General features: G+C 53.0%; 1 protein-coding gene across 8 annotated transcripts in view; it reads left to right on the plus strand.

Annotated features, from left to right (window-relative positions):
• The first annotated feature begins 41 nt into the window (after positions 1–41).
• The window catches only part of M1AP (meiosis 1 associated protein), a 28,115-nt gene continuing 13,077 nt past the window's right edge, over positions 42–15,079 (plus strand). For 2 of the 8 annotated variants that reach the window (XM_077933645.1, XM_077933647.1), the window contains exons 1-7: positions 4,764–5,019; positions 5,208–5,246; positions 6,850–6,931; positions 9,495–9,563; positions 10,304–10,601; positions 12,044–12,229; positions 12,999–13,194. In XM_077933645.1, the coding sequence (XP_077789771.1) occupies positions 4,842–5,019; positions 5,208–5,246; positions 6,850–6,931; positions 9,495–9,563; positions 10,304–10,601; positions 12,044–12,229; positions 12,999–13,194 (1,048 nt within the window). In that variant the 5' untranslated portion in view covers positions 4,764–4,841. Of the gene's footprint in view, positions 4,264–4,763; positions 5,020–5,207; positions 5,247–6,849; positions 6,932–9,494; positions 9,564–10,303; positions 10,602–12,043; positions 12,230–12,998; positions 13,195–15,079 lie in introns of those variants that run through there. The other 6 variants (XM_028744724.2, XM_028744727.2, XM_077933646.1 and 3 more) reach the window with 6 other exon arrangements.

The raw sequence follows: 15,079 nt of genomic DNA on the forward strand, positions 1-15,079 counted from the left end.
GCAGCCGGATCAGGTGCGGCCGGGGGGGCGGGGCTTGGCGGGGCTGGCTCCGCCCAGGCAGAAGCGCGGCGCCCGAGGCCACGGCGGGCGGAGGAGGCTCCCGCCCCAGAGCTTCCCTCCTGCGGCGGGCGGTTCCGCAGGCCCCTTGGCCCCGAGGCGGGGGGAAGCCCGGCCTCAGGTGGCAAAGCGCCTGCCCTTCCGGCCCCCAGCGCCCCCTCTCCGTGGGGCAGACGAGCAGCAACGCCTTAAGGAAGGAGCCCCAGCGGGGGGAGATGGGCCGGCCAGGTCAGCCCTGAGTCGGGGGGGGGGGCAGGGCCAGATCCTGCCCGTGCCAAGGCGAGGCTGCTCGGCACAGAGGCTGCTCTTGCTCCTGCTTGCAAGATGCTTCTGGACCAGCGTCTGGATCCGAAGTGGGCGAGAGTGATGGTGGCGCATCTCCAGCTGGCGGGGGGGGGGGGGGGGGGCTGAAGCGGCTCCCATGTTCTGCGGACGGGGAATGTAGGTCAGGTTGGTGAAAGGCCTCCGGATTAGAGGCTGCAGCTGCTGCTTCCTTGGAGGGCTGGAGCGGCAGATTGTGAAGGGGGGGGGGGCTTCATTTGAGGGCTCCTTGAATGGCGGGAATAAGCTGCTCACTGCCAAACCCCAGCCCCTCTCCCTGCTGCCTCAGTTCCTCCTTCTACCTGAAGGAAGTTGGCCTGAGGCAAGGAGAGCAGAAGGGGGAATTCGCTGAGCGGGGGGGGGGGGGCTGGCCCACTTCTGCCCCTGCTTCACTTTCAGGCCCTGGTTCCCCTCTGGTTGGCTGCCCCACAAGATCCTGTGGCAACCCCAGCAAGCCCAATCACCCAGGTGCTTCCTTTACAGGTGTCCGCCCAGTCCAGCTGCTAGGAAGGGAAGTGTCACTTGGGGGGCATTTCCAGGCAGAAGCCGAGTGGGTCAGCCTGTGGGTTCAGGGAGAGGACAGAGCCAGGATGAGGCAGGCAGGATGTTTGACACCTGGGGTGGACAGGTGTAGAACCCACCTTATATCTGTGGGGGTTTTAAACTGCTTTTAACATGGCGTTTTAATTGTCGTAGACCGCCCTGGGACCTTAGGGTGAAGGGCAGGTAACTAATCATACCTATTGCTGTATACCACCCCAATCTCAACAGTGCCAGATCCCAGCAGTTCCTTTTGGAAGCCCCAATGATGGAGGGGTTCATTGCATCGGCACTCCGAGGGGGTTTTGCTTCTCCCATGGGCACCGCCTTGGATCCAGACAGACACCAGACATTGTTCTCTGCTGCTTTGCATCTCAGTCACACAACTCCTAATTCTAACCTCTCTAAGCTCTGGCTTTATCTGTTTAGGGAAAGGCACCACTCATTTGCCGTCTCACACCAAGTCTTTTTGATCCTTTGTGTCTTAATGGCCCTTCAACCAGGCTATTTCCTGGACATGGGAAGCTTAGCCTAGCTTAATTAGCTCTTAAAATTTGCTGATTCCAGGGGATTAGAAATGTCTAGCACCCAACAAATACAAATGTATTTGTTGGATCCAGGAAGGGATAAAATTAAAAAATACAGATCAATTGGATTTGGAAGGTCATGACAATAGATTTGGCTAGCATCCATACTTATGGTACGAAAAGGCAAGAGTACATCAAAGTTTTCAAAATCATATTATAAAAAAAGCAATATTTAAAGTTTGGGAGAAGTATAAAGGAATACTAGAACAAAAAGCACCATGGTGGCTTTCTCCACTAGAGGCAATATCTGGGGGGGGGGGGATAAATATGGGCTACGTACAGAGAGTTGTTAATAGAATCAGAAAGTCAATTAAAATTGAAATAATTTAACAAAGTTAGAGAGAATGTAACAGATTGGTTACAATATTTACAGTTAAATGAAATATTTAAGAATCATATAAAGACAGGATTTCAATTTTTCAGAGATAAATAATAGAAAATGATATAAAGTTAATATCAAAAATGTACAATCTGTTGCTAGAATGGGAAACAAAAGATGAAGAGGTTAAACCAGTTATGATTAATTGGGCACAAGATGTGGGACACAATATTCAGATGGAGGAATGGGAAAAATTATGGAAGAATTAGTTTAAATTTACAGCATGTGTGGCGACATGTGGTGGGATTGTAAAATTATAAAGAAATATTGGGAAATGATTTATAATGAACTGAAGAAGATGTTTAAAATAAACTTTGTTTTAAAAAAAAATCCAAAAGCTTTCCTACTAGGTATTACAGAAGTGGACCTACCAAAAGCACAACATTATTTATTTATGTATGCAACTACCGCCAATACTTTGGCCACCTCATGAGAAGAGAAGACTCCCTGGAAAAGACCCTGATGTTGGGAAAGATAGAGGGCCCAAGGAGAAGGGGACGACAGAGGACGAGATGGTGGGACAGTGTTCTCAAAGCTACAAACATGAGTCTGACCAAACTGCGGGAGGCAGTGGAAGACAAGAGTGCCTGGCGTGCTCCGGTCCAGGGGGTCACAAAGAGTCAGACACGACTAAACAACTAAACAACAACAACCGCCACACGGACATTACTAGCACAACTTTGGAAAGAAGAAGGTGCCCTAACTAAAGAAGATTGGCAAGTTAAATGGCAAAACTGACAGTGAAACTAAGAAACAGAGACGACAATGAATTTAAGGAAGAATGGAAGATGTTTATTGCATATATACAGAAGCATTGTACACAGGTTAATACATTAGCAGGGTTTTAAAAGTACTTGTAATTTCAGAATGAATGAACAATAGTGATTTAAATAAATTATAAATTTAATAATGGACATGCAGTATATTGACAAATAATGGAACCAGGGAAGGGACTAGAGGGAAATCAATTTGTTTTGTTTTATTGTGTTGTTGTTGTTGTTGTTGTTGTTGTTAGGAAAACCAATAAAATATTCTTTTTAAAAAGAAATGTCTAGCACTCAGCTTAATACACATGGGTCTAGTATCCAGTTTCAACACTCCAAGCATTGATTACATTCTAACACCTATTAGACCCAGGAATTTAGGGGAGTCTGGTAGCCACAAACTCTTCATAATCTGGGGCCCAATGTGGGGGTGGTATCCAGGAACCCAGAGAAGAATCAAGTGCCAGTTGGCACTAGATCCAGGTTCCCTGCTTTGGCATTAAGTCTGACAACTCTTCAAAATCATTGGGGGGGGGGGTTAATTGCGTGTAAGAAATCTATTAAAAATCCTTTTGAAAGCAGCAGCGCTCTCCATGACTGGCCCCCTCAGTGACTGGGTGCCTTTTGGTGTCCAGGGTGGGGTTTTTTTCCTGGGGGGGCACTAATGGGAGAACAGCCGTTCTGCTGCCTGAGGCCCTCTTGATGGGGTCCTGGAAGGAAGAACAGCAAAAGAGGCTTGAGCCCAGGAGTCCGCCTCTTTTCTTTTGGCCTTAGGCCCACCCCCGGCCGGCCAGCCATTGTCCTCCCTGGCCGAGGACGGGCCAAAGGCCGGCTCCAGCAGGTGGGTGGCACCCGCCCAGGTGAGCCTCGCTGGGTGCCGCAAACCCCGCCCACCTGTGGGGAAGGGAGGGCCGATACTGCCGCCTGAGGCCCTCTTGCTTGGGGTTCAGCTTGAGGTGGTTAAGTGGGGCTCCCCCAGAGTTGGGGTCCCCCTGCCTCCTGCCCAGAGTCACCCCAGGCACAAAAGGGATATGGGGTCTCTCAGGCAGAGGACCCCCCCTTCTAGGGGGTGCCCCCCCCAGCTGACCCTTCCTCTGCCCCCAGGGTGGTTATTACCGTATTTACTCAAATGTCATGCGCACCTTTTTTGTCCAAATTACCGTACTTTTCCTTGTATAAGACGAGGGTTTTTTACTCAAAAATAAGGTTAAAAAATGGGACTCGTCTTACACACAGGCAGTGCATTGTGGGGCCAGGGGATTGGTTGCAGCTGTGAGCTGCAGCTTGTCATTGAGGGCCTTCCCGGTGGTGGCGCCCACCCTGTGGGACACCCTCCCACCAGACGTCAAGGAAAAAAACAACTGCCAGACTTTCAGGAAGTATTTAATATCTGAAGGACTATTGTATTTTAATATTTTGTTGGAAACTCAGCCAGATAGGCAGGGTATAAATTTATTATTATTATTATTATTGGCGATTTGGTGGGTGATTGTTGGCTGCCATGGGTTGGCTGTTGCTGCCACAATCGGGCGCTCGATATCCGGCTGCTGTTGGCGAGCGGGAAGACACTTCCTGTGTTCGGCGTCGCGAGCGAATCTGAGCGTTTCCCATTCTGGTTAGTGATTTTCTGCATTCCCCCCCCCCCAAGAAGCTCAAGAAATCTTGGCAACCTCCCCCCCAAAAAAGCTCAACAACTATGGGCCACCTCCCCCCATTTCCTTTAATTTGAGTCCTCCAAAAGAAGGGGCGTCTTATACAAGGGGGTGTTATCCATGGAAAAATACGGGATGTCGCAAACATTAGGGTGTGCGTTTAGATTTGCGTAAATATGGTATTCTTATTCTTTTTCATTTGTTCAAGGTATCAAGAAACCGCAGGCATAAAACACACAAGACCTAAGATAAGAAGCACCGTAAATGGGCAGCTTTCCAAGGGACAGGCTAGATGGCAGCTGCAGGCCCAGGCGCCTGATGGAGGCCCAGACCAGGCTGGGGCCTTGCCTGCCCTCCTGCCCCTGCTCCCTCGGGACCGGCAGGCCCAGAGCCGCCCCTTCGGGGAGGGGGCACCCCCAATTGGCCCCCAGTTGAGCCCCCGGGGCAGCAAGAGGGCAAGGGGGGCAGCTGGGGGGGGGCATTTTGCCGCTCGAGCCGCAACTCCCCGCCAAGGTCTCCTGCCTCGTCTGGGGACCCCCTCATGGGGGAATCTGGGCGGGGGGTGGAGGGGCTGAGGGTGGCTGGGCCTTGTCTTGGGGGCAGAGCAGGGAGAAGCCGCTTTGTCCTCCTCCCCATGTCTGCCCCCCCCCCAGTAGACACAGCGGCTGGCCCCCAGCCCTCAAGCGGTGAAGGCCACGTCAGCCCCCCTGCACCTGGTGGTGAGAAAGTCCTCCCCTCCCCTGGGGAAGCCTGGTCTAGTCAGCCCTCCCCCCCCCATGCCCTCCTGAATGTCTGGTGGGGGGCACTCTGGAGCCCCCTTTGCCTGGGCTGGGACTGGCCTTGGTGGCCTTTGCCTGCCTGCCTGCCTGCCTCTGACTCGCTCTCTCCTCTCTTGTCTCCATTCCAGGCCTGCTTTGGGCCGAGAGGCTTTTCCTTCGTGTAACAGGTAGGATGATGGAGGACTTCTGCGCACGTGGGGAAGGCAGGTTGGAGGGAAGTTTCCCCCGTCTGAGGCCAAAATGGGAGCCACTGGCATGCCTGAGAAGCCCCCTTTTCCTGTGAACAATGCCCCTCTCTCCTGGCTGACCAGACTCCTCTTGCAGATGGAGGCTCTATCTACTTGCTGATTAACAAAGAAGCAGATAGGCTGGAATTTGGCAGCAGCCCTTCTGCTTTGCACCCGGGGCGCGTTACATCAGAAACCGTCGGTGTGGGGCAGAGTGTGGGACCAGGAGCTGGGAGACAGGGTGCAAATGCCCACTCAGCTATGAGCCTTGGGGCAGGTGCGGCCTCTTAGCCCTGCCCCATCTCTCAGGGTTGTTGTGAGCATCGTGTCCCGTGGGGGAGAGTCATGCATGCAACCTTGAGCTCTTTGGAGGAAAAGTGGTATGTAAATGGGAACAAACTGGAAGGAAGAAGAACGAAGAGAGAGAGTGAAAGTACAGTGCAAGTCCCATAATAAGCCATGACAAGCGGCTTGGGCAGCCCCTGGGGAACAGCCTCCCGAGGTGACCTCCTAGGGGCAAGAGCTTGCACAACTTGGCTGTGGCTTGTTTTCTGGCCTGCTGCGGTTGTGGCCACGGCCTGGACGCCTGCTTGGCAGCAGAGGCCACAGAACTGCAGCAGCCAGACAATAAGTTGGTGGGGAGCACACACCCCCTCAAATCTTGGGCCGGGCAATCCATCTAGCGCCAGTCCCCTCCCGTGAAACTGGGCACATCTCCAGTCTGTTGAACTATTACCTTAATCTGCTGGCTTTTGCTCTGCCTTTGATGGTGAGATAAAAGGGTTGCATCTACCAGCTTGTAAAGGCACATCCAGAATATGTTCAGACAGCTTTTTATTAACCTTCTCTTGGGATAACTCCAGAATTAGGGCCTGTTAAATAACCCACTAGAAGGCAAATTAGACAGTGCTTCCCTGAGTCCTGACTAGGCCTTCCACAGAGCTGGCCTTCCCGTCCACTGCCAGAGCAAGACACTCTGGACTTGCGTGGTTGTTGGGAACATGGGCCTTGCCAGGCTGCCTCATCTTGTTTCGCTGGTCAAGGGTTTGGTCCCCAAGAGTGGCCAGTCGGATGGCCCTGCGAAGCTCACTAACAGGGTGTGAGGCCCATTTCCTAACATCTAACTGACCCCTTCCCCCTACCTCCCAGGCCCTGTAGCTGATCCTAAGCATGTATAACTGAAACCCTGTTCCTCTCCTTCCTCTGTTTTCTCCCCTCTGTCAAGTTTTAAATGATAAGCCCCTTGGGACAGGGACCTGTACTCTGTAAAGTGTCATTCATACTGATGGCACCATATAAACAAACAATCAGAGACTTTTAGAGTTGGAAGGGACCCCAAGGGTCATCAAGTCTGACCCCCATTTGCCGGACTCCAGTCTGCAGGAGCCTCACCTGTTCTCCCACAATTCCCGAAGATTATAGGCAGAGGCTCTGATAGTACACCAGCAAGCTCCTTTCACACCCTTGTGTGCATCAGGCCCTGGAGATCTGAATTAATTCAAAATAGCTAGGTCTTCCCTGACCACCTCTTTCCCTGTCTTAGGCAGCAGCTCCCTCCTTGGGGCGTTTATTCTCTTGTCACCAGGCTGGGCTCTGCTCTCGTTTTGGGCGAAGACACAGGCAAAGTAGGTGTGGATCAGTTCTGCCTTTCCTCTGCCCCCAACAGTATTTCTCCACCTGCTACTTGCTTGTTCTTCCTCTTGCTTTGAACATAGCTGGAAAACCCCGTATTATTTTTAACCTCTCTCGCAGGATTGAGTGCTTTCTGAGCTTTAAGCTGCCTGACCAGGGAGAACGGCTAAATCGCAGGACACCCTAGCAAAGCGGTTGACAACACAGTTTGCCCACTGCTGCCTCTGCCCCCCAGTAGTCAAAGGCGCAACCTCTTCCTCCTGCCTCAGGAGGCACCCCTTTCCTCTTGCAACCCTGGGTCTCCCTGGCCTGATGCGCTTTGCGTCTTCAGCCAGAGCAGAAGGCTGCAGCTTCTCAAGGCCCTTTTCTGGAGGACTAAAACATTACAGACATTAGTTACAGGTAGGTAGCCGTGTTGGTCTGCCGCAGGTATCTGAAGAAGTGTGCATGCACACGGAAGCTCATACCAATAACAAACTTAGTTGGTCTCTAATGTGCTACTGGAAAGGATTTTTTTATTTTGTTTCATTTACGGACATTGTTTATCTAAGTTTTGCACAGAGTAGACTTACTGAAAGTAATGGACCTACCTTAGTCACATTCATTAATTTCAGTGGGTCTACTTTGAGTAAAACTTTGTTGACTACCACCCTCGTATTATAAGAATGTTATATTATTGCCGCACCCTGGTAGCACATTTCTAGTGTTCTCCTAGCCCTGGCCCACTTGTTTTCCTCCCCATCTATGCTCTCTTGCATCCCAGGAGCAGCTGCTTCCATGATTCCAACTCAGCCTTGCCCAGCCAGCCAGGAAGTGAAGCGCTCAGGTCCAGGCCTGGAGCTCCACCCTGCTGCCACGCTGCCCCCCTCCCTGCCCCCACCACCTGTGCCCTGGAGTCCTTCGTGCTCATTGGTTCGCCTGTCAGCTCAGCACCAGGTGCGCTGAGCAGGTGGTGACTGGATCCCCTCCTCCCTCCTGCTCCCCTCTTGTGCCTCTGACACTCCACTTTCTCTCTAAGGCTGCTGCTCTCCTTGCGAGGATTCCTGTGGATCCTTCCATTTGTGCAGCTGGTGCGTTGAGTAGATGCCTTCGGTTGCTACCCTGTCACCCAGTGTCACTCAGTCCTTGAGGCGCCTCTCTGGGGTGGGGGTGCTGCATATTGGGGGGGGGGGAGAGTTGGTGACTCTCAGGCTCCACTCTCAATCAAGCTCCAAAGCCGCTCAGCCCACCTGCTGCTGCATTGGAGGAAGAGATCTCTTTATCGCCTGTGATCTCATTTGACCAGAGTAATAAGAGTCTTCCTTTTGGGATGATGTAGCACCCCCCCCCCCATAGCTTTCTAGATGGAATGAAGGATATATAATTGAAGGGCAAGTCCCAGGCTGTAGCCAGCCGCTGGGCGGGGGGGGGGGGTCTGCGAAGGCAGCCTGTGTTGCTCATGCAAGAGCAGCCAGGCTGGCCGCCAGCCCTTCTCTAATGAAGCCACTTAGAATGAGCCTAATCTAGAGTCCCTGCCAAGAATGCCACTCTCTCCCTCCCCTGTCCCTGCCAGGCTGCTCAAGGCAGCCCTGTGGGGCAGATCTGCTCTGCCTCTGCTGCCCTGCCCTGGGGCTGCAGCCATCCCTTCTCTGCCAGTTTAATCAGCCCTGGACAGAGTGACCCCCCCCCCCAATTTCACCTGCCTGTGCTTGCCCTGGGGGAATTGCCCTCCTGCCACTGGTGGAGTGGGGGATGTTCTCCTGTGTGTCTTGGGTGGGCCTCTCTTTGAACATGGCCAGGATACTCCAGCTGGTCCAAAACAGGCCAGCAGCGTCTGGCTGACAGGGTCACACCATGCTGCCTGCGCTGCTTTCCCAAGGTGTCCTTGCCAGTTAATTTTTGCATTTTTAGTGATCTTTCACGGGGCATAAAGACCACTTCTGGAAATGTAGTGGAACTTTAGCACTCAATTCAGGGCTAGTTTTTTCCCAGAAAGAAACAATCTGTTTGCAACCCTGTTAATGGGGGAAATCCCGTTGCTGGGCCCGACTCAAAGTGCTGCTGAATAACAGATTATATTAAAAGAGGGAAAGGTTATGTTGATTAATAAATAAGGTAGAGTGTGAAGATTAATTATTTAAACCAAAATTGAGAAATAAGGGAAGAATTTGCTGAAATAACGAACTAAACTAGAATACAAAAAGGGAGGTGTGAGGAGGTTCAAGAATTAAGCAAATGAAAAACTGTAATTTGAGATTTGTATTTTTTCTTTTTTCCCCTATTTTTTCTGTTTTCCTTTTTGGGTTAGGGTTGGGGCTTTTTATATGTATTGATGAAACTTTGAATAAATATCATTTGGGGGGGAAAACAAAGTGCTGCTATTACCCTTTAAGGCCCCCAAAGGCTTGAGGCCGGGGCAGCTGAAGGGTCAAGGCCCTTTTCTGGATGTGGGGGAAGGAGAAGCTTCCTTGAGCAAGACTCTCTTCAGTTTTGTGTCCCATCCCCCCAGCGAGGCTCTCCTGAGGCCCACGCTATAGCCTTTTTTTGCACCAGCTAAAGACGTTTTCATTTCCTCAGACATGCTTTAGCCTCTTCGGTGCTCGTGAGATCCCACATCCTGATATTGCTCTCTCTGGCCGGCTTGGGGTTAGTTTGCTTTTAGATTTCACGTTTGTGTTTTATTACTTGGTAGTCTTTTCATTTTTACTGTAAATGGCAGAGAGCCTTTGTTGTTGGGCAATGTATCAGTATTGCAGGAGAGTAAATAAGCCTTAAGAAGAGAACTTGAGGGGCAGCATGGGGCAAGGAAGGTGTGTTCAGTGCTCTTGAGCCTCATGCCCCCCCCCAGACGCCTCCCAGAGATCCCTGTCAAGCTGGTGAGAAACTGGCTGGCTAGACAAGACTCTCTGAACACAGAGATGAAGCAGAACCGACAGCCGGCTGCTCTCCACCTTGACTCACATTGACTCACACAGTGCCAACTGGGGGCTAGGCCTGCGGTGCCAGGGTGCGGCTGCGGCAGCAGCATGGAGGGCCTTGGAATGTGACAGGGATGCCCCACATTCCCCGGAGTCTCCCTGGGGGCCTTGCCTCCCCAGCAGGAGGAAGGTGGGCTGCCCTCTGTCCCTGAACAAGGAAGCCACTCACCCTTTGGGGCACAGTCCTCTTTGTCCCCCACCAGCCCCGGAGTTGGCGTGGGCACAGGAAGAAGGCCTGGGAGCTTGAGGGAGGCAGAGAGGGGTGGGCATGGCCACAATGGACTGCTTTGCATCTGCTGCCCTCTCCACCCCCTATTTGTTGGTGATGGGGGGGGGTCTTTTCCCAGTGGGGGGTGGTGGTGCTGGTGGGTGAGGAAAGCACATTCATTCTAGCTCTCCCCTCTTCAGAGGCAGCCGCAAGCTCTGTTTCCCTTGGACCACCATGAGTTCTGGACCGCGAGGAGGCAGCAGAGATGGCGCTGGCAAAGGCCTGGCTGGAGCTGGGGCCGCCTCTCTCTCCTGGCAGCCCCCTCACATCCTGGTGGTGGAGGCCCACCCCTCCCACTGGGCCCACACCTGCCACAAGCTCTGCGATGCCCTGGAAAACGTCTTCTCTCTGGCCTGCAGTCTGGCGGGTCCACCCCGCATCCCTCTGCTCAGCCTCTACGTGGTCCAGAGCCAGCAGGAGTGCCTTCTGCCCTTTGTGGTGAGTGAGTGCTGCTGGGGGGCACAGTGAGCAGCTGGGGGGAGGCATCTCTCTGAGGGGGGCATCTCTGCTGGTCTGTCCATGCAGAGTCCTGCTCCTTGGCTTGCCATCCAAGCACACGCCAGCCATGTTAAAGGGCTCCAAATGCCCACTTTCAAGGGGCCTTGTGCCATGGAGGGCTCCTTTGTGTTTTCTGGAGGGGTAAAATGGAGCAGCTTCAGGCGGCAGCACTTCTGGGCAGAAGGGGCAGCTTGGAAGAAGCTCACCTCAGAAATGGTGCTGCAGAGCTGGAAAAGGTCCAGGAAGGGGCAGCCAAAGCGATCCAGGGAATGGAGCGACTCCCCAAGAAGGAGCAATGGCAGCACTGGGGGGGGGGGTGTTAAGTTACAGAAAAGGTGCGCAAAAAGCGACAGAATAGAAGTGTGTGCAATGCTGCACTTCCTGGAGAATGTGAGGAGCTTTTTCTCCCTCTCTCGTAATGGCCAATCCAGCGATCCTGAATGGTGGAAGGTTCAGGACAGAGAAAGAAAGTGCTTTTCCATGCAAAGTGTCGTTAGACTATGGAACTCCTTCCCACAGGAGGCACCAATGGCTTTAAAAGCGGATTAGACAGATGCATGGAGCATAAGGCGATCTGTGGCTCTGCCTCCTCTGTCTGGGGTTGGATGCTTCCGAATGCCCGCGGCTAGGAGTGCCAGTGGGGGAGCCCTGCTGTTGCCCTCATGTCCTGCTTGGGGGCTTCCCTTGCTTGGCCAGTTGGCAGCCAGTGAGAACAGGGCACTAGGCTAGGTGGGCCTCCTTGCGCCTGATCCAGCAGCCAGGCGCCTCTGAGGGCCTTGCCCTGCTCTTGCCGCAGACCTCCCCCTCCAGAAAACTCTTCAGCTGTCCCCAAAGCCAAGAGGACCCCTCATTTCTCTGGAGGAGCTGAGCCTCAGAGAGCCTGGCCACCTTCGTCCCGAGCAGACAAGGCAGTTGTCTCCTTGCATGGCTCCTGCAGCAGACTCCCAGAGAGCCTCGGCTGGGCTGGGCTGCAGCTCATTCCTGGCCAAGCATGTCTAGACTCGGGTGTCTCCTGCCCACAGAGGGGCTCATTAACTCAGGGTAACTGGCAGCGAAACTGCGCTCAGCACCCTGGCTGTGTCTCTGCCTTGGCCCCCGGCCATGACGCCCAGGCCAGCCCCAGCAACAGCCCAAGCAGCTGCATCTCGGGGGGGGGGGGGCTTTCCAATGCCCAATGTGTCCCACTTCATGCCCATCCCAGAGACCAGGGGAGCAGGCAGAAGCTGTGGGCAGAGTGCATGGCCAGGGCAGGGTCTTCTTCCTCCTGGGAAAGGAGGCGAGAAGCAGCTATTTGCCCCCCCCCCCGCCCCAGGGGTGAGCACCCCTCACAGGGAGGCATTGGGCCCTTGCTGAGGCACATCTCCTGCCCACTGTCGTTGCAGCCGGTGAGAGGGAGCTTCTCTCGGCTCCAGAGCTGCCTGGCGGAGCTGCGCGCCTTGCCCTCCGAGGGGGTCTTCCACCTCAAGGAGGACGCCATAGTCCAGGCCGTGCAGGATGGGCTCCAACAGTTCAAGCAGTACACGGGGCAAGGCATGGCTGGGGCCTCCCTGAGCAGCTCTTCCCTGGAGGTAAGAGGAGGCCAGACTGGGGAGGCCAGAGGGAGTCCCGTCCCCCCCCCCCGTCTGCTTCGCTGTTTCTCTCCACTTCCATCTCCCCCATCACCTTCCAGCCAGGTTGGGGGTCTTCCACTGCAGGGGGTTAGACTAGATGATCTTCGGTGTCCCTAGGAGATTTCTGCCCAAACATCTTTCCCCAAGCAGAAGCTGGCACAGAGGCGCTAATAATAATAATAATAATCATAATAATCATAATAATAATGGTAGTGGGCAGGAGCCTCTGGTGCCCTCCAGGACCACATCCATTCCTGAGTTGCCCCCTCTCTGCCTGCCTCTGCTGCAGCCTCCAGCAAGACGAGGAGGCCCTGCAAACCCACCTCTGCCATCCTGCAGGCAATACAAGGAGCTCTGCAAAGCACCAGTTTGCATGGAAAGAGCAAGTTGATTCCTTGCACAGAATCCCGCATGACGGGGCCAGAATCTGGGGAGTGGCAGATTCCCTCTCGTGTGCCCCATTACTGCCAGGGATGTTCATGGCAGAGGGGCACTAGGAAGCCTGGGCAGATGGTTGGTGGCACTGCCATCTGTTGCTTCAAGAGGCTCAGGGCACATGTCCATCTATCCCTCCCCAAATTTATCCACTCAGCATCCTGGTGAGGTGCATTGAACTGGACCAAGGTCACCCAGTGAGGTTCCTGGCTGATCAGGGATCTGAAGCGCCCCCCCCCACCCCTCTGGGCTCCCCTCTGAGTCTCTGGCAGCCATGGGGCTTCTCTTCCAGATGACCATCCTGACTGGCCAGTCCAGCGCCAAGGTGGCCAAGCAGCTGGAGGCTGGGCTGCAGGGCATTGACCTGGTCAACCTCCGGCAGCTGCAGGTGGTGGAGGTCTCCACAAGGGGGCTGCAAGAGGCGCCTGAGGCTGCGGCGGAGGACGGAGAGGGAGCCACCCCCAGCAGCAGCAGCGGCAGCCGTGGGGGTAAGTGCCCCCCAACCTGTGGCATTTCAAATGACGCTTCCAAGCGGCATCACTCCAGGATGCTCCTCTGGTGTCTGCTCCAGAGCAAGCGCCATTCATGAAAGGGAACTCGGTGCTCAAGGCTTCTGCCTCTGATTAGCGGTGAATGGCTGGCAAAGTGCACAGGAAGTCAGTTTCTGTTCCCTGCGGGGCAGTGGGAAAGGTGGCGTTAATTCCTTGGGTCCTCTCATGGGTTTTTACATTTTCTTCTTTGGCTTTTACAGCACATTAAAATAAAATAAAGACAGAGACTTCCGGAGGCGGCGCGTTCGGTAATGGCTGCCTGCTCCTTGTAAGGAGAGGGGAGCTCCGCTGAAAACGGGTCGTCCGCTACGGCGAAGCGGAGACCCACCTAGGAAAACCACAGGGGGTAGGAGCCTGTGGTCCTGAGACCCGGCGGGTGCTAGAAGCAGCCCCTAAAACGTTGAAGGGACCCCGTAACGGGGCTCCGGATTCGCGGAGGGGGTAGCGGCACTGAGGGTCGTTTCGCAGTCAGCGGAGCGAAGCCGCGCTGCTGTTGCCGATCAGCGCTGACCTTTCTTCCTGAAAACTTTAATTTTGGAAAACTACAACCCGTGAGTAATTGGAACTTTACAAATTTTAAGAATATTTAAGAGATTTTGAATTCGGCTGAAAGCGGAGTGACGAGAAACAGGAAGTCCGTCTTCCGGCAAAGCTTACAGATCAAAGGCAAAGGAATTGACAGGCTGGATGCTTTGAAATGGACTTTAAAGTGGAAGTATTATGCGTCTGACAGCACTGAGGTTTGAAAGGAAAGGCAAGTTTTCTAATTAATCTATTTTAGAGTGTGGAAACAATTTGGGAACCTCCTCCCCTGGTGGACTCTAAAGTTTAAGACCCAGCCTAGGGGTGGCAGGGGAAAAGAATGTCTTTTGCTGATACAATTTATAAAACAGATACATAGAGGCAATTTTGGACTACATAACTAAGTAACTGTATCTTGTGCCTTGAGAGGTGATACGTGTGGCAACTTTGGAAGGGCTCTGCCAGTGGGAAAAATTTTAAGGACTATTGGAAAGTTATTTAGCTGCAGGAGCGTTAATGGCGACTATAACTTTTTTCCTTTCTGAACTTCAACTGTACTCCCTCCAACTATACTCCCTCTAGTGGAGATTGGGATTTACAATTCCTTGGGAACTAACTTTGTTTTGTCTCTCCGCTGTTGTTATCTACACTGAGGCCTGTCCTTCCCTTGGAACTTTTGACAGTTTGACCTTGACTCATAGACAGGTGGGGAATGAGTGGCCAACCGTCAACAAGATCTAAAACGAAAGCAACAAAAGGCCAGCTGGTGCAAACAACCCTGACCTCTCAGTCACGTAGATCATCAGTTCCTGCTATACTGAAGGGAATTGAACTTCCAACAGTAGCTGAACTAAAAGGAACTGAGCCTTCAGCAACAGCTGAATTTAAGGGAGCTGAACAACCAGCAACTGAGGATATGGCTGCAGGTGGATCTGATGTACTTCTGAAGGAGATGTTACAACAATTTGCAATTTTAAATAAGAAGGTTGATGACCAAACAGCAAAAATTGACTTAGCCACATCCTCTATTACAAAGCTATCTGAACAAGTGGCTCAGCATTCACAAACAATTGGCAACCTAAAAGACGCTACGTCTGAGAACCGGAAACTGGCCGAAGCTGCGAACGAAAAAGCTGACCAAGCAATTCAAAAAGTGGATGAACTGAAAGGAGAGGTAAGGCCACTACACAAGCACATCAGTGACCAGCAGGCCTACCTGTCTATGGTGGAGTTGAGAAACAGGGAAAATAATTTAAGATTACGCTCTATCCCAGAGATTGAAAAAGAAGACTTGACTGGC

The sequence above is a fragment of the Podarcis muralis genome, chromosome 9, assembly GCF_964188315.1.
Source record: "Podarcis muralis chromosome 9, rPodMur119.hap1.1, whole genome shotgun sequence".
NCBI classification, from domain to species: Eukaryota; Metazoa; Chordata; class Lepidosauria; order Squamata; family Lacertidae; genus Podarcis; species Podarcis muralis.